This window comes from Scheffersomyces xylosifermentans (genome assembly GCF_036884685.1).
Source record: "Scheffersomyces xylosifermentans strain CBS 12540 chromosome Unknown RJT20scaffold_5, whole genome shotgun sequence".
Lineage (NCBI taxonomy): Eukaryota > Fungi > Ascomycota > Pichiomycetes > Serinales > Debaryomycetaceae > Scheffersomyces > Scheffersomyces xylosifermentans.
In genome coordinates this window covers 731,521-756,441 of record NW_027042943.1, presented here as the reverse complement: position 1 = coordinate 756,441, position 24,921 = coordinate 731,521, and the positions used below count along the sequence as shown (strand labels likewise).

The 24,921-nt window shown below is 39.0% G+C and overlaps 6 protein-coding genes and 2 non-coding genes across 8 annotated transcripts; 4 read left to right on the top strand and 4 right to left on the bottom strand. All coding sequences in view use genetic code 12, as the record gives it.

The window, feature by feature from the left end:
* The first annotated feature begins 448 nt into the window (after positions 1–448).
* RJT20DRAFT_48448 (uncharacterized protein) lies at positions 449–2,373 on the top strand. The gene has a single exon (XM_064920332.1). It carries the CDS (start codon positions 703–705, stop codon positions 2,332–2,334), a length of 1,632 nt encoding a protein of 543 aa, XP_064773680.1. The 5' UTR covers positions 449–702; the 3' UTR covers positions 2,335–2,373.
* A 14-nt stretch (positions 2,374–2,387) lies between these two features.
* Positions 2,388–4,210, bottom strand: FCY23 (Fcy23p). Its single transcript, XM_064917374.1, has one exon. It carries the CDS (start codon positions 4,157–4,159, stop codon positions 2,450–2,452), a length of 1,710 nt encoding a protein of 569 aa, XP_064773679.1. The 5' UTR covers positions 4,160–4,210; the 3' UTR covers positions 2,388–2,449.
* A 463-nt stretch (positions 4,211–4,673) lies between these two features.
* Positions 4,674–4,754, bottom strand: RJT20DRAFT_t92. The gene has a single exon. It is a non-coding gene; the product is annotated as a tRNA-Lys (tRNA).
* Positions 4,755–4,765: 11 nt separating this feature from the next.
* Positions 4,766–4,846, bottom strand: RJT20DRAFT_t91. The gene has a single exon. It is a non-coding gene; the product is annotated as a tRNA-Lys (tRNA).
* A 5,965-nt stretch (positions 4,847–10,811) lies between these two features.
* MNN12 (alpha-1,3-mannosyltransferase) lies at positions 10,812–13,726 on the top strand. Its single transcript, XM_064917373.1, has one exon. The coding sequence runs from the start codon at positions 11,252–11,254 to the stop codon at positions 13,655–13,657; it is 2,406 nt and encodes an 801-aa protein (XP_064773678.1). The 5' UTR covers positions 10,812–11,251; the 3' UTR covers positions 13,658–13,726.
* A 3-nt stretch (positions 13,727–13,729) lies between these two features.
* On the bottom strand, positions 13,730–16,225 carry RJT20DRAFT_128880 (uncharacterized protein). Its single transcript, XM_064917372.1, has one exon. It carries the CDS (start codon positions 15,790–15,792, stop codon positions 13,855–13,857), a length of 1,938 nt encoding a protein of 645 aa, XP_064773677.1. The 5' UTR covers positions 15,793–16,225; the 3' UTR covers positions 13,730–13,854.
* A 555-nt stretch (positions 16,226–16,780) lies between these two features.
* On the top strand, positions 16,781–19,631 carry SEC34 (Golgi transport complex subunit). The gene has a single exon (XM_064920331.1). It carries the CDS (start codon positions 16,847–16,849, stop codon positions 19,538–19,540), a length of 2,694 nt encoding a protein of 897 aa, XP_064773676.1. The 5' UTR covers positions 16,781–16,846; the 3' UTR covers positions 19,541–19,631.
* A 221-nt stretch (positions 19,632–19,852) lies between these two features.
* VPS41 (Vps41p) lies at positions 19,853–23,759 on the top strand (the record flags this gene model as incomplete). Its single annotated transcript, XM_064918822.1, has 4 exons — positions 19,853–19,865; positions 20,830–22,889; positions 22,911–23,578; positions 23,630–23,759. 4 exons carry the CDS (start codon positions 19,853–19,855, stop codon positions 23,757–23,759), a joined length of 2,871 nt encoding a protein of 956 aa, XP_064773675.1.
* Between the last annotated feature and the right edge of the window lie 1,162 nt (positions 23,760–24,921).

Here is a 24,921-nt window from a genome sequence, read left to right as displayed (position 1 = left end):
ACAAAACTCTCGGGTTTTCTCGCCTTTGAGCCTTTGCCTGACAAATCGACAAGAATTTCGTGATCAAGCCTGTGAAGAAACTCAACATGCTTTCGTAACAATCGTAAATGAAATATGGAACAGAGCAAAAACCTTCGATGGTCACACTTGCAAAGTCTATTTGGCGAAAGTCTCGTTGTGTATGATTTTTTCATTGTCAACCTAATCTAGACCCTCCCATCAAAAGCAAACCACAGAACTCTGATTTATTATTTGGTCTTTCCTTTTTTCACTTTCCTAGTTTGTGAAGATCTCTCCTCTTCCAACCTTCTTATCTTACATGACGCTGAACACATCCCCAGTTTTCCGGCGATCCTAATATTCTTTCAGCCACACCTCCCCTCTGCCAACCCGTCACCTCCCCCATTAATATCTTCCTCCTTTTAGTTCTCCCCACAATTTTCTCCCGATCCCGCAATTACTACTAAATAGGGGTTCCGAGAGATCGGCCTCCATACCGCATGCCAGATCCTTTTTCATGGCTTATAGACAGGCATTAGACGTCGGTTATGTTCATTACTAGTTAGGCTTTATATTGTTCTCTTACTTTTTAAATGATCTTTTGGGTAGTGTAGGCTTTTGATTGGATAAGAGTTGAGAGAATTGACTGCAAAAAAGGCTGCAAATGGAGCCAGACTAAATCTACGATTTACAACCTACTCAATGTTACTTATACCAGAAACTCCGGCTTATCACTCAGATGGATTGCGGAGCAAACGGCCCATTCCATCGGTGGTGGTGTCGGAAGTAGCTTCTGAAGACATACACTATGAAAACGCAGAAGACATGAAATGGAACATTCTTCCATCGTATTCATTGTACAAGTCGATCATACACAAAGGTCTTAAACTAGTGAACATACCTCCACCACCGCCATACGATGCAACTCCGCCTTATCTTAACCCATTGAATACCCTTCATGCTACTGATTCGCAGTCGTCGTTGGAGTCAGTGACCATTCTCAACAACTTGGAAACGATTCATAATTTGAACGTGGTAGAAATGTCGGTTCACCTATCTGAACCAACAAAGTTCGAGTACCGGCCACACGAAACTATCAGCGGATACATTTCATTGAAGAATAAGAAGAAATTTCCAGTATCTTTTACAATGATCTATATCTTGTTTGAAGGTGGTATTCATTTGGATGGAAAGTTTCAGAAGAAGTTCCTATCCATGATCGACATGAAATCTTTTCTAAGTAATACGGATGAAACCATTTTGGCCCCTCAAAAACCGTACCGAAGGTCGTTTCACTTCAAGATCCCGGAGTACTTATTAGATTCACTGTGTGAACAGGTAAACCAACATTTATCACTTCCACCGAGTTTAAATGGAGAGCGTGATTTAGCGTTGATGAATGGAACTGTCAAATACACTATCAGCAGTCATTTAATCAGCCATAATGCCAAAGAGTACTTGAAAGTGGGTTACGTCGAACAACCTGTCAGGGTTATCCCAATTTATGAGTCAGCTCCGTCGGAAACGTTCAATTTCGAGTTCATAGTCGAAAAATTAAGGAAGGAGCTCATTTGGTATAACAAACTTCGTTTTGATCAGTTGTTGAAACTATTGGAATTGCAGAAATCTACTTGCCTTAAGTTCTACTATAGAAAGTCACAAGTGAAACTCGAAATACCGAATCGCAACGAGCCAGTGAGTATTAAATATGTACCTCCAATACCAAACCATCCAGATATATTGCAACCTATCCGAACGACTTTGACATTCTCAGTAGTTAAGGGTACTTCACTTCCAAGAATTAAGGCAATTAGTGCTGAAATAATTGCGGTAACTCTAAAGTCACAGGCTAAAGTACCAATTATCATAAGCGACGAGATGATCTTTGAGTCATTCTCTAATAAGACTTACTCCGACCTAGTGGAGAAGCCAATGCGCAAAGTCCTAGGGGAGATCATGAAGTTCTCAGCAATCCAACTTACTCCTGAAATGAGTATTGCAATGCGGAAGTTGTATAACATGTCAGTCAAGTATGCTCCTTTGACAATTGATGATGTGAAGATGAATACAACTGATCTGGAACAGTCCCGAACCTACGGTATTTCTCTCAATTTGAAATCTATGCATATCAAGAAATTAGATCGAGCTATTATTCTCAACAAATTTGGAGGATTCTGTCTCGCTCCTAACTTCCAGCATTGCAACTTGATAAGAAAGTATTACCTTAAGTTGAAATTGGAGTTAGATTCGTCCTATGACTTGACTACAGAAGGGCCGCATATTGTGGGGAACAATATCATCAATGTCAATATCCCTCTTACCATTCGCCAATAATTGCTGGTCATTATTGGCTTTTAATTCTACATTACTAATTCGTTTAATGCTTTTGTACGTTTCTATCATCAAGTGTATTAATAATTAGTCTATATCTACATTTATCTATGTAACTCTAACGTCCGTATTTCTTCAACTCAAAGTATCTCATTACAGGGAACAGAACACCACTGAAACCCATACATAACCACATGGCAATGTCTCCGCCATATTCTCCTCCAATTCTACGAGCAACTGGACCAATCCAATATGTCTGTGACATACCCACCGCAGCTCCAGTAGCACCTATTATAAATGCTGCGGTTGCAGCATATCCGTGAGATAAGCGATCGTAATCATTCCAAACGCTGAAATTGTAGTGCTTCTCAGTTCTCAATTCCCTGGTGAAGAGTAGAGTTGTGGATGCATTTCTTTCATCTTCAGTATTACCTTCTGGAGGAAACTCCTTTGTGTATAAATGCTTAAATAAGTCAGTTCTGAAAATGGTGTTTTCCTCAAGTAAGATGATAAAGTACATGGATATCCAGTATCCGACCATAGGCAAAAAGTTACCCAAAATAGTTGCAAATTTGTTTCTACCAACGAGAGCACAAACGAGATAGAAGGCAGTAAGGAAAAATGCCCAGAGCCAACGAGGAATACGAGCTAAAAAGCGGCCAGCCAATTGGACTCCAAAAGCAGCTGAATAAGTGTTTAAAATATTGTTGGAGATTAAGGAAAGGAAAATCAAGATTAACAAAAATTTACCGCCTCCACCCCATGGTTTAAAGGATTCATTTAATAATCCGCCCATACCATATTTTGCATAAGCATCTCCCCATGGCTGGTATGTAAGGGCTACATTACCGATCAATAAACCAGCAACACCAACAAAGGTAGTTGGGATTAAAATGCCGAAGAATGTAAGGCAGAAGACTTGCAAGTCTGGAGTATTTTCCGGGAACAAAATATAGTAGTCGGATGCAATGGAACCCCATGTGGATGTAATTGAATAACAAAGGGAAAAGAATGACAACCAATTACCTCTGAGGGTAGCTGGATCGGAAATGGGGTCTTCTAATGTAAGGTACGAGAATTTCTTCGAGGCAACAACATATAAGAGTAAAAATGCAAAGTTGACAGGAAGAGACAAAAGGGTTTCGACTTTTAATAATTGCTTGATACCTCCAATAGCAACTGCAAGTGAAATCACTGCAATGATGACAATACCTGCAAAAAGTGGAATCTTACCATCACTCATTGAAGCTAAAATTTGACCACCGACAACACAGTTGACCACAGACCAACCCATGACTCCGATGATACTTACAAGTGAAACAAGCTTCACAAACCACCATCCGAAAAGGAATCTGGCACTCACCATTTGACGGCATCCAGATCTTGGACCCATAAGTGAGCAATATGCTGCAATACCACAGCCAAGAGCTTGACCTATTAAACCAGCTATAAGTGTCTTTTTCAACCCTAATTCAAATAGAAGCGGGCCTAAATAGAACGACGACATAGAACTTAAACCACCACAGGCAGAGAGCCAAAGTCCGATAACTGAAATAAGCTGTTTAGTCTTGTTGGTTGATCTCTCATAGGCTTCGATTCTTTCGATACCTCTAGTTTCCACTCCAAATGAGTCTAATTTAGCAGAAGCTTGTGCAAGATAGTCAAACAACCCATTTCTACTTTTAGGGTTGTTTGCATGCTTGGAGTCTGAACCTGCCAAGGAGTTTGAAGAACTATTCAATTGTGGTTCTTCTTCCACTTGTATCTCCTGGGCATTCTCGTCTTCCCCTTTCCTGGGCAACTTAAACTCGTCCTTGGAATATGACATTATCTACAGCTCCTACGTATATCCCTGACTTCTAACTGGCTTCCAACTAACCATATAAAGACGATAGATCACCAACCATAGTGGTTCCATCAATTTTTTCAACCCCCAAAGAATCTGAAAAGTCTCGTGACTCAGCCGCACCATGAGTCAGAAGAGTTGACTTCTGTCTAAAAAAGGGCCGAGTCAAAAGATCGCAAGCAAAGAGATAAAAGATTTGCTGCGAAAGAACGTACACACTTCAGGTTATGAAAGCAGACTATTAATCTGTTGTAACATATTGGAGCTGAGAATGATGTAAAAGGGGTTGAAGGTAGTATAGAGTTTGTAGATGGAAGTCCGTTGTGAGGCGTTCTTTCATGAATAGATAAGCTAAACTTATCGAATTATCTGCTATTGCACCTATTATCAGCTTACACACATTTGCGAAACTCTGATTCAGGGTGCCATAAAAATCGGCTAAATACGATGGGTTTAAAGATAAGAATTAATAGAAGCAGAATATGCAAAAAAACAAAGCCCGATGCGGGGGTCGAACCCGCAACCTTTTGATGTCTAACATAAGAGTCAAACGCTCTACCGATTGAGCTAACCAGGCGTAGCTAGAAAAGCCCGATGCGGGGGTCGAACCCGCAACCTTTTGATGTCTAACTTAAGAGTCAAACGCTCTACCGATTGAGCTAACCAGGCAACTTTCTTGAGAGAAAATATGTCTGATTTTCCAAGAGTTTAATTTGTCATGTGATCAGAAAATCGTGGCCCAGATCACGTTTTTAGGATCACGTGCATTGATTTTTCCCAAGATTCTCTCGAATGTAGTTTAATCCTCTGCAAATAGCCCTTCCTCGGAACAAGATGTTGCTAAATAAGGCCCTGCTTCCAGGTATCTTACTTGTGAAGATGAAGTTGCACTAGAGATTTTCTTGTTTCACTCGCCATCGAATTCCATTTTGATTAAAACGGCTCCATAACACTCCTTTAGAAAATACTTTAAAAAATTGTCTAAAATCTCTCAAAAAAGGGGTATTAAAGTTGCTATCTCAGAGCCTATTCCAGATAGCAGTTGGTGTTCAGAAAGAGCAACTTTGTTTTGATAAGCGTCTTTAACCACAAGTTAGGACATTTGCTATTTTTTTTAAGCGTAAGGGATATGCGAACAATTACGGTTCAAATAAGAATGTGGTCAACGTCATGAACCGATAAGAAGTTCAAAGATAACGGAAGACAATAGAATCTAAACCACCAAAGCAAATTATCGCAGTAAGGGAGCAAAACCATCGTAAACTGATATCACTTAGCTCAGATGTCAATGTTGCAATATTGATGTTAAGATCTATTTTTCTCGGACTGCGTTACAGGGTAGACTATCTCCATTAGTCGCAGTACAGTGAGCACCGCCTCCAGATAAGAAATAACAAAAATGTGTAATCAAAGGGCACATTTCACACAGGTACAGTATTTCTTAATGTGTACCCTTCCTATTGATCTGTATAAACTGAGGGTTCAGATACGGCCATACCTATCTGGAACACACTGGTATATCAGCAGCAAGGATACAAGGAGCTTACCAAAAATAGAAAAAATACTTGCAGTTTTTGCCCGGAGTGAATGAATGACACACAAAATATTTTTTAAGCATGCCGATTGTAATTTGATTGGATATGGGGTGTAGATGTAGGATGTTTACTAAAGCGATTAGAATGTGTTCCTCGGATAACGCATGAATCGCTTATGTAGCTGTGGAGGTCAGTTCCATGGGACATCAAGATATTTTACCAATGATTTCCTGTCGCAGGGTCAGATCCCCCACATAATAACTCAATAAAATCTTGTGGTCAAAAATTAACAAAGAAAACCCCATGGCAGTCTTGTGTTTTAGAGGCAACCCCTATACATTCTCGGAGGCTAGAAGCGTAACTACACAGAAATACACATCTATCATTTTACCTTTTGCGATAAGCACATCAGACAAAGCTAATCAAGGACTGCTCTTGCTGGCTCCTGGCGAACCTTAAATATTTCACTGTGACATTCTATGCTAGTTTGAATTACTATACTGGTCAAGTACCTTATCGATTCTTTACCGAACAATAACAGAGGGGCGGTCAACATACACATTTTACTTAAGATTACAAGCACACCTGGTAGATGTAATAATTTACACACATCTTTCATTGTGATATGAAGAAAATAAAAATAGAGTTTCGGAGTGACGTAGAGTTCTTTACATCCCTTGCCCCAGAAAGGTACAAGGTCAACCAGGTGATAGAGAATAAAGTAGCCGAATAAGGAGTTTCCCGTTATTGCACTGTTTTGCACTGTTTGTGTTAGTATTAGTTCCGAAGTCCGAAGTTAGGCTCACATGGGTTTCTTGGTGTATTAGCTATCAGATATATTGTAAGTTTTTTCATTGTGATCAAATAATGTAGATAAGTTTTGATAATATCTCATCCCTTTGCTAAATAAGAAGACACCGATGGATCTGATTATTCACATACCATTTCATTCCTATTCGTCATCCACTTCTAGACGATGTAATCATGACGTGATTCCAGATTGGTCAACTGTAGAAAGAACATAATATCTCAGTTTTAAATCAAGAGATCCTTCCTTTCAAATACTACAAATGTGTAATATCACCACTGAAAAATTTTCGCACTGTGTATACTCCTTTTACCGCCCCTTCATAATCAATGGATCCGAATAATATGGGGTGTGAAAAGTTCCGTGGCCGGGTAACAGGGCTTAATTTTTTAATGCAAAAAGGTGATTGAATAATAAATATAGCAAGGATTAACCCTACTGAAATCGATATGGCTATGGAAGAAGAATATATAAGGACTTGGATTAGCTCGAGGAGTATGACGAAGTGATCGAGATTTATATATTCTTCACCAGCCAGCAAAAGGTCCAATATAGACAATCTTCAGACTTTATTTGCAGCAAAGGGGTCCACAAACAATCAAATCGCATTAACATAGACACACATATAATACAGATAAACACACAATGCTTGTCAACATCATAAGCTACAATACCAACAATGTTGTCACATCATACTCTCACCACTTGATGTTGCTTCTTAAATCAGTTTCCACACTCACACAAATGCTCGAATCATTTCTTACTAGTATATGTTTCAGCTTGATTCTCATAATCAGTTTACCAATTATCATTTTATTCTTATTTGACTTTGTATACTACTTGAGTTACAAAGCGATCAACTTGAAAACGATGATGTCTGCTAGTGTGGGGGTCTACACACGGGGATAGTGGATGTGTATGTTGACATTGTAAATTAGAACAGAGAAACCTTGGCAAGCCTACTGGTTAGGATTTGCCCACAATTCCTTCTTTATTCAACCAAATATCTTCTAGAGGTGCGCACATAGATGCAAGCCGTGAATTTGAAGGAGTTATTAAACTTATTTATTATTATTATTATTATTACAATTATTTATCATATAGTGACATTATTGTTACGGAGAGAGTCTATTAGAGATTCTAGGTTATTCGGACAGAGGCCAAATGCTTTTTCTAAAGCAAAGGTTCACCTATTGTACTGAAATATATATATTATTAACATTTCTTATAATTCTGTAGTCCGGAGTTTCCATGTTGGATATATTAATTTGTAAAGATGACGTGCAATGGTTTAATATCATATTTAACTTAGAGTTACCGCCAGAAATGGTTGTAAAATTATTTCCCGCCCGACGCATTTCTTTTGCACATACAAAGATGTTACTATATGAACATGAAAAACAATCAACATCATTTCCTCATTTCCTTACTTCCTAAAACATCCTATACACAACACCATTTTTCTTGTGTAGCCAAACTTCTAAACAGATCTTCAAGATCTTTAGATGAATAAAGCCACTCCTTCTTCTTTAGTGCATCTAAGCATAGGTTCCGTATTCCTCGGCGAGGAGGAGCCGGATATTGTCGGATTTGGCTTGCGCCGGGCCTTTTACTTTAAAGTTACGGAGAGAGACAATGGCTGGCTTGTTGATATTTTGCAATTGGCAACTATTTATCAGAATGGAGTAAACTTTGAATTGTCTTGGGTTGTTATCGCTCCAATTCCAGAGGTACAATGTGCCCCGTATGCAAACTTCTCTAAAGTATTGAAAGTTCAACTATAGACGAGCCCACCTATCAGATTGAAATGTTTATATTTTCAAAACGGGTAGCTGCATTAACGAAGATCTGTTAGTGGTGATGAGAGAGGAGAAATACGCTACTCTACTGGAAACAGATATCACACATTCCATTTCACATTTGCTTTTGAGTTATCGTCAAGGTTTTATTTTTATTCGTGCCTAAGGTTCAGCCCAGTTCGAATAGAAGATCCATGTTTATGGGGCGATCCGTGGGCTTTACCTAATGTTAACATTGCCTGATAACCTCAATTGACGAAGGATTCTACATTCAAGACATTTGGTAAAATTGAGTCTGAACTCATATTCCGCATTGGAATTTTCAAGGAGATTGCTGTCGACAATAGGTAAGTCTTTTGTATAGTTTTAATCAATTGAATAAATAACGATTAGATTAAGAAGAATCTCAGTATTGAGTGTCTGGAAGCAAAATTAAGCACATGAAAACCAACTACATACACGCGCTACCATAGCGATCTTTCTCGCTTTTCAACTAAAATATTAGCCTTGTAGCCGAAAAAAAATAATAATTACTATGTTAATTGGAATTCATCAGTATTCTTTGCAACATTGGGTTGTTCGTTTCAATTTTATACTACAAATTAAGGGGATACATAGTACACCGTACATTAGTGTAGTGGACAGAATTGAGAGGCTTTTAAGTTTGCAAAAAGGCTCAAATGCAGACGTTTCAAAGAACTATTCGAGGTTCCCTATGTTGCATCCTTGGTGTTTGATTACAGCGATAATAGCTTGGTGACGTAGTCATCGATGGCCTAGGGAGAGTATTTCCGTCAAGGTGAAATGGGCTTATATATAAAAGGCAGGCGTCTGCCTTATTGGGCTTCTTTAGTTCACACAATAGCCATCTTAGGATATTAGTAATTTTGTCAGTGTGCTGGTTACCCCTTATTGATCGACAGTTTTGTTGACAATAGCAGCACCTAAAACCTAACCCAGCTTAACAGTAAATACACTAATGCAATCATAAAACCATCTGCAATGGCCTCTTTATCACGTGACCAATTTTACTTTACAACGCAGGAGCATCAGTAAGAGAACTCTCAAGCGAAGTTCCAATCGTTCCTATTGTTTAGCCTTTCTGGATGCAGAACTGGAATGCAAAACCACTAGTCAGTGAAATGCAACACATGGTACCTTGCCCCTAAATTCATATTCGAAGGATTTGATGCAGTAAGGCAAGGTTTTTAGTCTGACATCGCTTCTCTGTCAAGACAAAGAGTTCTTCGAGATGGGAAGAACTGGGCACGAAGAGCATTATGTCCACGAAGGGGCTGCATAACCGCAGCTCGTAAACCATGCAAGTGTGAATGAGAACGAGATGTACACGACCCATTATAAAATAATTTCATGGGCTCCAGTGACATTGCAAATAAGTGGAAGTAACGAGGAGGTGAACCCAGTTGAATGGAGATCAGTTTGTCTCCAAACACAGTCATATCGACGTCATATCAAGAGCAAAACGATGAATCGTCTGCAAATGCTCGATCCTTATCTTTTTTTATAGCTATGTTTTGTATTGGCAGTTAGGTACAGCTAGCAACCAGCAGCCAACCTAAATTTATGAAACGCCCCTAGATTCGCCGCCGTTTCGGGGACAATATCCGCCCGGCATATGCTCCAAGACTAGATCCAACCGCAACTTTCCCAACATACAAAGAAACACGGAGCACGGTTTATGCCACCTCACATGGACCCACATATTACTCTGGGTATGCAATTGTTAATTATAGCACACGTGTGCGCAAAGACGCAATATAGCAGGACAGGCATATGACACAAATCCTCAGAGAACCCAAAGAAAGGCTTTAATAGGATCCACCAACCGTTCTTGCCCAACAGTAGTGAGATTCTTCGAGGAGCAAGTCAGCATAAACATTGTTAATGGCGTGCGGTCAAGAGTTTTGGTGAAATTTGTGTTACTAGGTTGTGTGTGGTATCTGTGGTGTTACTTAATTGTAATTGCCCCAAAAGCCGTGAGTGGGGAACATTTGAAGTTTATGAGGGGGACCTAAACTGTTTTTCAAACCCAGCTTTCCGGGCCAACCAGCATCGACAGTCAAATGCCGAAGCGAAAGGCGATCCAGCAAAACGCCATCAAACGTACGATCTACTAGGTCGCGTCCTGGAAGGACTCTAGTGTGTCCTGGTCCTGCTAGTGTCCTAATCCAAAAGCTGCGATATTTTACCACCACCAACGTGGCACAGCAGCCAGAACAACCATTTCATGCACACAGCTGGTGAAATGCATAGTCACAAGATGAGTATGTGTCGATACGGGAAGCGGATAGGCAGAAACATGGATTTAGTGTATAAAATATTTTCTGGCGGACGATAATATTTTGCTCCCTCTGATATCTCACTAGAATAGTTGGTTCTCCTTGCAATAGGACATGGTTGATAGTGGGAGAAAATTATCTTCGTATTTGTAGTAGCCATTTTGCCGGTTTGTCATCTTTGCAACAGCGGTTCAAATTTTGGTATTCCTATCATTTTCATTTATTAAAATCTTCTTTTCCCTTTTCCTTCTTGTTCACCTTCATCTTCTTCTTCCCATATTTTATTTTATTATTATTATTATATTTATTATAATTATTATATTCTCATCTTTCTCTTTTATTATTATAGACTATATATATCTTACTCTTTTGGTCGTTGTTCAGAATAGAGGTAATTTATAGAGATCGATAATTCTTTTCATCGTCAGGTTTAAATTTTTAGTTGATCTTTGCTAGTTCATTTAGGCTTTGATTTCAAGTACCGATTCAGGTCCAAAGAAACGTCCCAGCTAGCTACTGCTAAATATCTAGCTTCCAAGAAACTCCCTGGGTTTGCTCCACACATTTCTCTCAGTCAGAAATTCGCTCATACCAACACCTACTAGTTCCCCTAGTATCCGCTATCTCCCACCATGAGAGATAAGCTCCATTTCACTAGATCCAGACAAAAGTTCGTTGTCTACTCATTCCTCATATTATGGGTGGTGGGTATCAACCTCTGGATTTTCAACTATTACTACGCTAACAGAAGTACCGGGGGCACGAAGTCCCCTACATCTATATACAATGTGTACGACCCACTGTATGTCGAGAACGAAAAGCCAGAAGTTGACCAAACTAAGAAACCAGGGAAGGAGTCGGACGACCCTCACCAGCACGAAAGACCCGAAGAAAGTATCTTGGATCACCTCTCTATAGCTTTGTTTCACAAGCAGCTGGGAATCAAAGATACCCGTTACAAGGATGCCCACTCTACTGTCTATGATACAATCTTCAAAAATCATGACGTGGATTCCATTCTTGCCCACCTTAATTTCAACGAAAGATGTGAATTGTACTTCAGAAACCTCTTCGCTATTGACCCTAACTGGTGGATTAATCCTAATGAGGATCTTCCTATGGAAGACAGAGACGAGTTCCGTTTTGAAAAGTGGAGAAAGAAGCACTTGGATCGTTTGAAGAAGGAGTACATTGAAGAAAATAAAAAAGAAATCGAACCTCAAGACCTTAAGGTTGACCAGGAAGTCGAAAATTTCATCAAGAAGAAGTACAAGGAGTTCTGGGAAAAGACCATGAAGGTTGAACAGAAAATAGTTGATTTCTTGAGTCACATGCGTATCTTCAATCGTTGTTATATCTCCAATGATGAGAAGGATGTCATCGACAGAGTTACCAAGTTCACTTCTAACCAGAACAAGTTTGTCAAGCAGTTGTTCAAGGCTGGTAAAGAAGGAAACAGAGAAGTTCCCGAATTCAAGCCCTCTAAGCAAGAAACTCTCCTTCAAGCCAATTCTTTCCTGAGTTGTTCCAACCTTGAACAGAGAGTATACCCATGGTTATCTCTTCATTATCCAGCTTTTGAGAGATGGACAGGAGACGTATATTACACTCCTCCTGATATGTCCAAATACATTTCAGTACCAAAGTCCTCGAACTTGAAGAAAAAGCCAGTGATTAAGTCTCAATTTACTAACAACAAAGCCTGCTTCTTGAACGAGTTCAAGAATGCCGCCAATTCAAAGGGTCTTGTTTTGTCCATTTCAAATGGCCATGCCGAGGACACTGTCCATTTCATTCACCTTTTGCGTGCTCTCAACAACAAGTACCCAATACAGATTGTCTTCTACGATGAGTTGACTACAGAAACCAAGAAAAAGATCGTTAGTGCTGCTAGGGAGCAATTACTGGCCTTGCCAAAATCTTTCGAGAAGGTAGCCCAGTACTTCCCAGATGACTACTTGGACGAAGCTAACGGTGGTTTGCCTCGACAAGAAGTTTGGTTTGTGAATGTCAAGAGAGTTGTACACGACTCCTACAAGGGCAAGTTCCATAAGTTCTCTAACAAGTTTTTGGCTACTATGTTCAACTCCTTTGAAGAGTTCATCTTAGTAGATGCAGACACCGTCTTCGTTCAATCACCCGAGTTCTTCTTTAACTTGGAAGGATACAAGGAGAAGGGTGCCTACTTCTACAGAGATAGAACAGCTCCTCAATTTAGACCAGAAGGAGACTCGGTGTTCTTCCAGAAGACCAGTCCTTCAATCATTGACTCAGTTATGTTTGATATTCCAATTATGACTGATCACACTATTAAATTACCATTTTTCGATGGTATGTCGCATTTCATGGAATCTGGTGTGGTAGTAATTGATAGAAACAGACATTTCGGATCCATTCTCTTGATGATGCAGATGAACTTTATGAAACCAGTCATGCACAGATTATACGGTGACAAAGAGGTTTTCTGGTTAGCCTTTGCTGCTAATGGTGATGAAGACTATGTCTTCAATTCTTACCCTGCAGCAGCCATTGGTCAACTTACTGATGATAAGTTCCGTTTGAATTCTGCTGGTAAGAAGAAGAAGTCCAAGGAATTATGTTCCCCACATCCAGGTCACATTAATGGAGAAGATGGTAAGTCATTAGCTTGGTTTAATTCAGGATACCATTTCTGCGGGCAACAGCATAGAGTTGATTACAATTCTGAATTCGAGCAGGGAACTCGTCTTAAGTTCTTGAAGTCACAGAAGGAAATGGAAGCTTTCTACCGTGATCCATTGAAGATCACGCATGCTATCATCCCTCCTTTCAAAAACAAGTTGGAAACTTTGTGTGAAAATGAAGAAGAAGAGCCAAAGGAAGGATGGCACATGGACACCAAGTACTGTAAATCATACCTTTGGTGTGCATACTCCCAAATTGGAGGCAGAACCAAGGACAACTCTGATAACACTCAAACTGGTTACATTTTCCAGTTTGATGAAAAGGCCCAGGCCTTATTTGAGTACTATGGTGACATTTGGGTCGGTATGGAATAGTCGTTTTATTCCATTATCATTTCTTCATTGTATTTTATGGATCTTCATTTAATAAACATATAATATTAATTTGCCTTGTAGTCTTAACATCAAGTATAGCTATAGAAACTAATGTCTATTGTTGCAAAATGATATGCGACATGGTTGCGACACTGCAGCATGCATTGAAAATATTTTACTTTGTATAGGATAGTTTTTCAACCATTCTTCCCTACCTTATTTAAATAAGCATGCTTCATTTCTTCGGTGTCGAATTCTATGTGGATGTCATCGTCATCGTCATCGTCAGTGTCATCGAAGTCGCTGTTGAATTGGTCGGGTAGTTCGTCCTTTTTGGTATTGTGTTGGGGAAATGTTGATTGAGACATGGGCCTTGTATCCATGAACGGATTACCCAAAGAACCGTTGTTGCGACGAGTCTGTTCGTATTGCTTCAAATTCTTGATATTCAGCTGCCATTTAGAAACCTTGGATTGGCGGTCTTCCGTAGAACTCTGCAAGGTCCTACTTTTGGACTTGGCATTGCTGAGCTCATATAATTCACGTACTCTGTCATGTTCTTGTCTCCGCCTGGTAGGACTTTTGAAACTTGCATCCTGACCCTTGGCCGTATTTGTAGTTGGATCAAATCCAATTTTGCTTATCATATTATGGGAGAAACCGCGCTTTTTTAATTCTACTGCCTTATTGACGTCTTCAGTAGCTCGTTGCCGAGTCTTGGTGAGGTGTAGTTCATGAAATTTGGAATTCTGCAGGAGTTTTGATAATTGCTTCTCCAATAGCTGATTAGATTTCTCCACTTGAAGTTTTCTTCTCTTAGCCTCTGTTTGTAGGATACTGGGGTTATAGTATTTCTTAGAGTCAATTCTACCACCTGTGTTGTTCTCGTAAACTGTGGTGTTTTCGTTGGCATATTGAATGTATCCACCATTTCCATGAGCCCCTCCTTTTAAGTACACAGATGTTTTCGTCTTTTGAGGTGACTTCATCTGAACACTTCCGTTCAATTCCATCCTGCCACTCTTTTTGTACTTGAAATCAAGATGAAAATCGCAAAGGACTGCCTTCAGTGTATCTATGACATTGGTACAACGGGAATTGTCAGTTTTTCTCACAAAAGTACATAAACCGAAGTCCCGAACAGACCCAATTTCCATTAAAGAATTGAGATGATGGTCATTGAGTTGCAAAGTGAAGCCTGATTTTCCATTTCCTCCTTCCTCTCCAAGTGAAAATTTGCTTATATATGGATTCAAGACCATTATCAAGCTACCGGCACTCAACTTCCAATATTGATCAAATGCTTTGCCAAAGAGCATTAAATCAATGGACCGGGTGAAATCACCTACAGTTAGTTTCATGTATTTGCTTTTCTTATCCTTCGTTGTTTTGGGTTCTGATTTCAGAATTATAAACCCCACGAAACACCAATTTGTGTACATTGGTTCAGCGTAGTGATTTCCCTTGTGGACTTTGGCTAGCAATTTGTCAATCTTGAGGAGTTTTAACTCGGTGATTCCCTTTAAGAACTTTGTCACGTCTTTATGATCTATGTAGCGCTTTCGTAAATGGTAGTGGGAGTATGCCTCAGTCTCCTCTGATTCCTTATTTAAACTTGTGATGTCATTGATGCCTTCAAACTCAAATTTACGATTTGAATAATCTATACTTTGGAGCTTTCTCGCTTGGTTCGTTGCGTTCGTTTCATACAACTTATTGATGAAGGTTGATGCTTTGATTGGGGCCTTCACATTAGTGACTTGATTATACGACTGTAAAGGCTTCCCATTGGAAACTGGATTTTTCAGTGTTTTCACGGGCGATGCCGGAGGAGTCTTTTCTATCTGAGGGATCTTTACTGCCTTCCTAATTGTCTCCAAATCGGAGGTGGTAGATTCATTGTCGGTTGCAGTCTTGTTGTGTCGTATATGGATAGATGGCGGCATCTTTTCAATCGGAGAGGCATTTCCATGGACCTCATGTTCTTCTTCCTTTTGTTTCTTGCGGAGTTCTTTCTTCTTTCGGAGCTGTTCGTATTTGGCCTCGAACTGTTTAACCAAGTCATTCAACTCATCTGACGAGCTTTCAGTGAGGAGGTCCTCTGGATCTATTGATTGAGATCTTGGATCGGTCATTCTAAGCAGTAGAATGGATGCTCATGTGGTTTGAATGAGTGTAAGCGTTAAGCAATTCGATTAAGAGTGTGGAAACTTATGGAACTTTCTAGGAGTATGATTATAAGTATGATAAGTATGATAAGTATGATAAGTGTGGTATTGTACTATTAGATACACATGAGATCTATACCAGCATACGTAGTATAATAGTACTAATATAAGAGTATCACTGAATATTATATTGTATAACAGTACCTCAGTGCAGATAAGGCAATTGCTAGAGTACCAGTTATAATGAAATGAATCTTTCACAATACTTACAATTCAACTTAAGTAACTATCACCGAACTATGAACGAACTATCAATATAAATTATATAATCAATATAAATAATATAGAAAAGAAAAGAAGCGAACACTTGAAATAATAAAGTAGTGAAGTGAATAGTAATAATAAAATAGTTAGATGATACTAAAGGAGTGAAGTAAATAGTAAGGAACTAAAATACTACACACTAAAATACTACAATCCCACAGTACTACACTATACCAGGAAAAACTTACAGTATACTATATACCATATACCTACTACACACAATACTCATACTACACGTAATACACATAATACTCATACTACACATAACTACTACACATAACTACTACACATAATACACCTAATACACCTACTAATCATACTACACTCACTCTATAGACACACTATAACCATACACCACGTACTGGAATATACTCTAAAGAGACGCGTTCTGATGACTGAGAAACTCACGCGAAGATAGAGATGTCCTGTATAATTTCAACACACCAATTTAAAGATGTCGCAGAATAAAACCAAAGATGTCTCAGAGACCATATCAAGATGTCGCGCTAACCATTTTTCTCTAGCTTACATAAGCAGAAAATTGCAAACTACATGCAGGCCACACAACTCACTAAGTTAACGAATCGGTGTCAAATTACCGTTTTCAACCAGTCACCTTTGAAGAAGTCTACAACGTCTTTCTCTAACGAAGTAGGCGTGGAGTGTGAATTAATAAGCCCACAGCATTGTAATTAATATGGCCAGAGGAAGAAGCAAGTCAATTGTCAAAAAAATCGCCTCGGATGTGCCGCAATACGAAGAGGACCACCTCAATCTCGGTAGCTTGATTACACCAGTGCCAACCACATTCAAGTTGACCAGATCGAAGTCTTTTAGTGAAATTTCGGCGTCAACAATACAAAAGATCCCCGAGGTGGAGAATGGACCAGAAAATTTACCTATTTATCCATTTAACAAGAGGGAATCGGAAAAACTCTGGCACAATTACGTAGAAACATTCAATTACGATTGTTTGTTGAAACAAGAAGACATCGAAGTGATAAACGAAATAAGAGCTGATGAAATACTAAATTTCCAGTACAATATCACCATTAACCAGTCCCAAATTGAGGACTTTATAATCGAAACAGACGGACTTTTGGATTCAGTAAACGAATTGATGTCGAAATATGACCAGATATCTCATGAAACACTCGATTTCGATAAAGTCTCCAGCGAATTGATCAGTTTACAGACTTTGTACACTAATAAGTTTGATCAGATAGAAAATTATCTTCGCCACTACGAAAATCTTGAGTCTATTACCAAACATTTGTCCCGATCGGGATCTCACTTGCTCAACCAACGTAGAGACTTCTTCAAGAATGAAATTCTTCAACAGTTGGAGGAATCCATTCTATTCATTCACGATCATAAAGATTTCAAAGACGTTGAATTGTATGAAAGTAGATTTAGACAGTGTCTTACCAGGGGCTTGACATTGGTGAAGAACTACGAAATTGGGGAGTTACGTTCCATATCTGATGGCTTGTTGAGAAAGTTACATGACCAAGTACTGAACAATAAGGCTAACTATACGATTGAGTTACTTCTTTACAATGAGTTCAACAATTACTTGAAATACAACGGAAATTCATTTAATGATTTGATTAATGAGATCATCGTCAGAGTTCCAGGACATGAAGAGTACAAGGGCTTGTTGAACGACGTGTTAAATAACTATTTTAAGATCAGATTGAACTTCTTGAACATGTACATTTCCCACAATACCACCATTCAAAAGCTATTCAGCCATAATTATAACAGCACAGACTTGGTTCAAACAAGTCAAGATCAAATTTCTTTCTTCAAAAAGACTGTTGAGAGAGAGTTTTCCCTTTTTAGAAACTTCTTCATTCAAGAAGGTCATTCTATTCCATCATTCATGAGCGATGAATTCTATAATTTCCTCAAAAACATCTTGGATCCGTTGTATGATAGTGTACGTCAACTAATCTTGCGCGAATTCAACATTAATAATCTTTGCCAATTGACGACATTATTACAAAAGTATTACGAGTTTGAGGATGATGACGAGGAGTTACTCACTAGCAGCATAAAGGATTATGATCGCCGTGATTCCATTAATTACGAGATATTGTTTCAGCCGATTCTTGAAGATGTCCAGACAAGACTCATTTTCCGTATCCAGCGTTATGTCGACGATACTTTAATGAAGTATAAACCGAAGCCTGAAGATTTGAAGATCGGAAATAGAAAAAAAAGAAGCACTATCGCCGACAAAAACTCAACAACTGATGTTGTTGAATACGTTCATCCTTTGGACGTTGACTACTCCGACAATCTCTTCAAAGATGTATATTTGCCGTTAGGAAAAGCATTGACTTTACTCTCTAACATTTATGAATTGATAAACTCGGTTGTGTTTGATGATCTTGCTCATTACATTGTTCATTCAAGTATTTCTCTATTAAAAGGAGAGTTCTATAAGCTTTCATTGACCCATTTGGGTGTGATAGATGCGAAGTTAGTCTATCTTCAGAACTTAATAATACTTAAAGCACAAATTAACAACTTCGACATTCAATACACTAGAAATGACTATAGCATTGACTTTACCAGCGGATTCAATGATATCTGGCAAGCAATTAGACATGGAGAATTCACTTTCGACAACAGCGGATTGATTGAATTGGCCAAAAAAACTGTTCCAAAGATCATAAATAACATGATGGATGCGAACTACGAAATTGAACTCGAGCTTAATAATGCTGTCAACGAATTCATACAAGAGGCCACGAATATTGTCTGTGAGCCCATCCTTCTTAATCCAAAGGAAGCTGATAACTCTGGCATTTTACAGCATCCTTTGGAAAAGAGTACAATATTGAAAGATAATCTTATTATTAAAATCCCTAACTACTATATCCAGATCAAGCTCTTCATAGACAATGTCAGCATAATAGAATTTTTGATGAACAGTTTGTCAAACTTGATCGTGGCTACATATGAGAACTTTTACAAGTTCTTTACCGAGAATATTGACAAGCTCGATGCCACAGGAAGAGAGCAGTTTGATGATATCATGGAAGTGGACACACTCATGGGTTTCTTGAATGATATGATCTCTAATCTTTATGAGCAAGATGCTGCTCAGAATTTAACGAGCCACATCGAGTTTAATGAAGACATCCTAAAGGATCTTGAACTTGGAGATTCTGCACAAGCTAGTCCAGCACCCGAACTGCGCTTTATTTCTCCTGGAGCATCTCCTGGAGCTCCAGATACGCCCGTTGAAGTCAAGCCTGAACAACAATCCACAGAACATACTTCAGTATCTGCACCGCCAGCAACAGAAACGAGTCTTGCTGAGACTTGTGGGATAGAAACCTTGGTGAACTCCGAGAATGGCTTGGCCGAAGTCGACTAGGTATTTGAACCAGCAATCTTTGTATTTTATACTCGCAGTAGACGTAAAGTTACAATAAATAGTGAAATAGGATATCTCATAGAATCATCAACGAAGATAGGTCAATACAAGACAAGACAGAATACCAATATCACAATTAAATACACGTAACTTGAGCATTTTTGTAATAACCCATGTTTGTATCAACCCTCGAAGCCCTTATCCTCATCAAACGGATTATAAATATTCTTCGATAAGAGGTTATTCAACTCGTCCTTGACGATTTTGACCTTATCTTGTTTAATCAAAAGATGAGTATCGTCCAACTCCTCCATGACGATTCCTGGCGATCTGGAGTCGATCTGGAGGATCAATGCTCTTATAGAGGGATCGCATTGCACCAACACGCAAGGAGACGCTGTGACCATTGTGAATGTGGAGTCAGTGTCTAAGTAAAGAAAAGAAGCAACGGAAGAAAGAGACATGTGAACTTTACCAAAATCGATTTTTCACTTCTTTCGATCTCTCGCTACTTCCCTAAGTGGCTCACGGGCTCTCGCTAAATTTGTCGGTAGAAGAAACTCAATTTTTTCCAGAAATCTCACCAATATCTCAGTAATAGTGAGAAATGGATGAGGAGAGCTGTCACAAATGCTCTCGCTGTGTGTAGAATTTGATGGAGAGACGTGGGGGCATTATCTATTCTTTTTCTACTGTCTGTCTTTCACAACTTCTCACTGATTTCTAATTCCTCACTGCATTACTCACAAAAACCTTCACGAGTTCATACTATTTCCTCACCAAAATCTTCACATTCTCACAAAACTACTCACTACATTGCTCACTAAAATCCTTATTCCTTCCTCCCATTCTCACTAAAACCTTCACATTTTCCTATTTCCTCACCAATTCCTCACTAAACCCTCATATTCTCGCTACTTCGCAAAACTTCAGTCACCTTTTTTGTCGCTAACTCTACAAAGAGACATAACTCTACGAATAAGAACTACTAGTTCTTGCTATACTTGATTATATCAAAAGCAATTATATCAAAAGCAAAACAATTGCTCTCAATTGCTCTCATTAATACTCGTAGAAAGCACCTGGTTCCTCCCAGAATTGAGTCTATATCTCATTGGATATGGCCGAAGGAGAGGTGATACCGAATACTGACGGAAAGCCAGAGAGCGTCAAGACTGCCACTGAGACTGTTGGTGATGAGATAACGGAAGCTGTTCCGGCTACGGTTCCACAAGAAAGTAGCGAAAAAGAACCGGACAAAGAGCATGAAGAGGACCGAATCGTAATAGAGGATTCCCCTAAAGACGACGAATCACAAAACAGAGAGGAACGAGATGACATCACGATTGTTGAAAAGGAACCGTCTGTAACATCAACATCAGTTGAAGCAACGGAACCACAACGAGAAGTCGAACGAGAAGATAAACAAAATGACGATGATAATGAAGATGAAGATGAAGGAGAGGACAGCGACGACGAAGAAGAAGAAGAAGAAGAAGAAGAAGAAGAAGAAGAAGAAGAAGATGACGAACCACCGAAACTTAAATACACTAGGTTGACTCAATTGCCTCCTAATTTCTTCAACAAGGACCCGATATCGACTTGTAACTTCCATGAAGCATACTTCATATTTGCTACTCATTCAGGTATCGTAAGTATAACCAAGCCGGACTTTTCTCCAGTACGAACATTTAAGGCCCATAGAGCTTCCGTCTTGTCAATCTACACAGATGGTATCTATTTTGCAACCGCTTCAATGGACGGAACAGTGGTAATTGGTTCCATCCGCGATGAAAAGGATATAGTAGCACATGATTTCCAAAGACCAGTACATGCTGTAGTCCTTGATGCGAACTACTACAAGTCGAGAAGCTTTATCACCGGTGGTATGAGCGGAAAAGTCATTTATTCCAGCAGGAACTGGTTGGGAAAGAGATCGGACATAATCCTAGAGGAGAATAGGGGACCAATTGTATCTATTCAATTGATAGACGACTTAATCTTCTGGATGAACGATAAAGGCATAACGGTGTTTCACTTCGCCAACCGCCAAATCATATCTGTCATTGAAAAGCCAGAGGACTCGCCTAGAGGTGACTTGTATTGGCCAAGAGTCTCATATCCGGAAACAGATCGTGTAATTATAGCATGGGGAAACTATATATGGTCTTTGAGAATATCTTTAAGAACCAAAGAGGACGGAGACGTTGCTGTCTCTTCAATGAGTAAAATATTACCTTCAACAGCCAGTATTTCCTTTAGGGCCGTACAAGAAAAGAAGGTAGAAATCGAACACATCTTCAAGTTAGACAGCTTAATTAGTGGAATTTCAAGTTTTAAGGACGATTTATGGATGGTTTTGACCTATGAACCTCCAGAAATAGACAAAGAGACTGGTAAAAGAGATTATCCTAATCCTGACCTCAAGTTAATCAACTCCACTAATGGTGAAGTCGAGTTTGAAGAAGAACTTGGATTGCGTAACATAGCAGGGTTGGGACTTAATGACTATCTATTGGGCACGCACATAGATAAAGTGCCCAAATATTTTATAATATGTGCCAGAGATGGTGTTATAGCGGAGGAATTGCAATTATGGGATAGGCTCAATTGGTACCTTGAACGTGAAAATTACTTTGAAGCTTGGGAAATCAGTCAGCATATAGAAACTCCAATACGTCGCTTGAACTTCGGTATTCAACACGTCGATAATCTAGTGAAGAATAATGAATGGGAGAATGCTAAGGACTTTTTAAGTAAATTATTATACGTTGACAGCAACATATTACCAGAAGGTGACTCCAAAAGCACTATTGCCACCACTGACGGAGAGAAAGAGAAAGAACAAGATACATACATCAAAGAAATTATTAAACAATGGATAACATGGGCCAATATCTTTATCCAATCAGGTCATATAAAGGAGTATACTGATATAGTACCTACATCTGCCAAATTGAATCTTCCTTCTAACATCTATGAGAAGATTTTGGATTATTGGGTTACTGAAGATGTCAGCAAATTCCTGGAGTTGATTCACGAATGGGATTTCGAACTTTATGATAGGAAATTGATTGAGTCTCGTTTGGAGGAGTTGTTGGAGGAGCAAAACGACAACACTGTTATCAGGAGATGTTTGGCTGATATATACATATACAACGATGAACTGAAGAAGGCAGTACCTCACTTGATTAAGTTAAAAGATCCAGGAATAGTTCAGTTTTTGTCTGAAAATCACATTCTTGTCAACTTTATCGAGAAGTTGCCTACGATGATTCAAATGAGATTTAAAGATGATGAAATCAAGACAATGCCAATTAATAATATAGAAACCAAATTGCAAGATATTGTCAGCATATTGATAGAACAGCGACTGGAATTTAATACGAAGGACTTGATTACGCTATTTGCTGAAAATCAGATGGACTTCATGAGTTTCTTTTACTTGGAGAAGTTAGCTGAAGTTGACGAGTTGTCGGTTCAACAATTCGGCAATGAGAGAATTAAATTATATTCACAATATAACCGGAGTCTTCTTCTTCAGTACTTGACGAAAAATAGCTCCTACGATATCTCTACGGCAATTGAGTTGTGTGAGACAAATGAATTCACGGAAGAGCTCGTTTACTTACTTGGTAAGATCGGAGAAAACAAAAAGGCTTTGATGCTTATAATTAATAAATTGGAGGACCCCAACAAGGCCATTGCCTTTGCAAAGAAGCAGAACGACAAAGAAGCTTGGAATATCCTCTTAGACTATTCAATGGAGAAGCCAGCTTTCATCAAGGCGCTTATCGAGAATTCAGATGATCGATCCAATTCATTCTATGACCCAATTAGTATATTGAGAAGAATGCCTAAACATGTGAAAGTTAGTGGATTGAACAAGTCAGTAATTCAGTTCTCCAACAACAATGACCTCAATTTATTGCTCAATCAATTAATCTTGAAAATTGTATGGCAACAACTGGAAGAAATTTCTCAAGTTTATCGATTACAGAAATTACGAGGCTTTGAGGTGAAGATTGACGATGAGAAGTTAGCGAAACTTATCAATTGCTTTGAGACAATTCTAATGGTGAAGAATAGCGAATCACATGAGTTCGATTTTCAACTTGAGCGTGATATCATCTCTACAAGTACGATCTCAAGAACTTCATACACCACCCTTGAAGACAAGCTTCATCACTTAAGAGATATATTGGATAGCGTAGAATAATAGTTACATATTCCTTAAGAAACGATAATTACGAAGTCCAAGCCAACTTGCATTCATAAATCATAAGGAGCCTGGCAGATAAAGATCATATATCACCAGGTGAAATTCAGTTTAGATTGACGTTGAGAGATAGAATTTTCGATATAATGCCATTAGCGGAGTTATCGGCTTACTGTAGGGGAAGTTAACCACGAAAAGCAAGATAAATTGTTTGTAATAAGCATAATGTAACAACTCCGATGCTGTATAGAGACAACCAAACTACAATTTCAAGTTAATTAGCGAATTTAGGTTATTGCTTATAAAGACCAATATGCATTATTTTTTGACATGGCATGATATACTGGCAATACACAACACTTACCGAAACGGAATATAAACACGAAGATAATACATTCTCTACAAGCCCTTCGGGATCCCCAAAATAAAAGAATTTCACAACCCCACAGGTTTGCCAGTGATGGATAATACGAGACCGAAAAGGCCCGACGCTGGAGAGGAAGACTTGCAGTACTACAGCTATATCCGGAGCCCATCCACACCACACACACCTCTGTGTAAATTCATACGGTTCTTTTTGTGACCACTGCCATCACATTTCCAAGCAGCAAACAATGAAAATCCAGGTACGAGTTCATATAAGAATCTACTAAATTAGTATCAGACTGCTCGACAATAGAAAGACCAAGAAACTACAGCCAATCAATACCTTCAGGTTAGTGATCATAGGAATTACAAAGTGGGGAAGAGCGCCAGGGTTACTGTGCTACGATTTAGACTTACATGTTTCCTGGGGTAAATACTGGGAATGTTTGGGAATGTTTGGGAAAGTGGACGCCGATCCGATCCATGAGCTCCTCTTAGTCCTTAGAGATCGCCTTAGGCAGCCACAAACTCCTGGCCATCCCACTAGTAGGCATGACTTACTTCGGTGTTGCTGGCAAATAATCTTATCATGTACTGTCCCATACAGTCGCAAATTACGGGATTAGGAAAGAGGTTCCAGAAAATATTATGTTGGGGAAGGTTGATAATATCCGAAGAGAACAATAACATACATGCGGGTGTAGATATATAAGCAATCCTTAAGAGATTAGGATTGTCGATGGAATTATGATACAGGATGTATAAATAAGTGGAATATCTTAGAGGGGCAATTTTT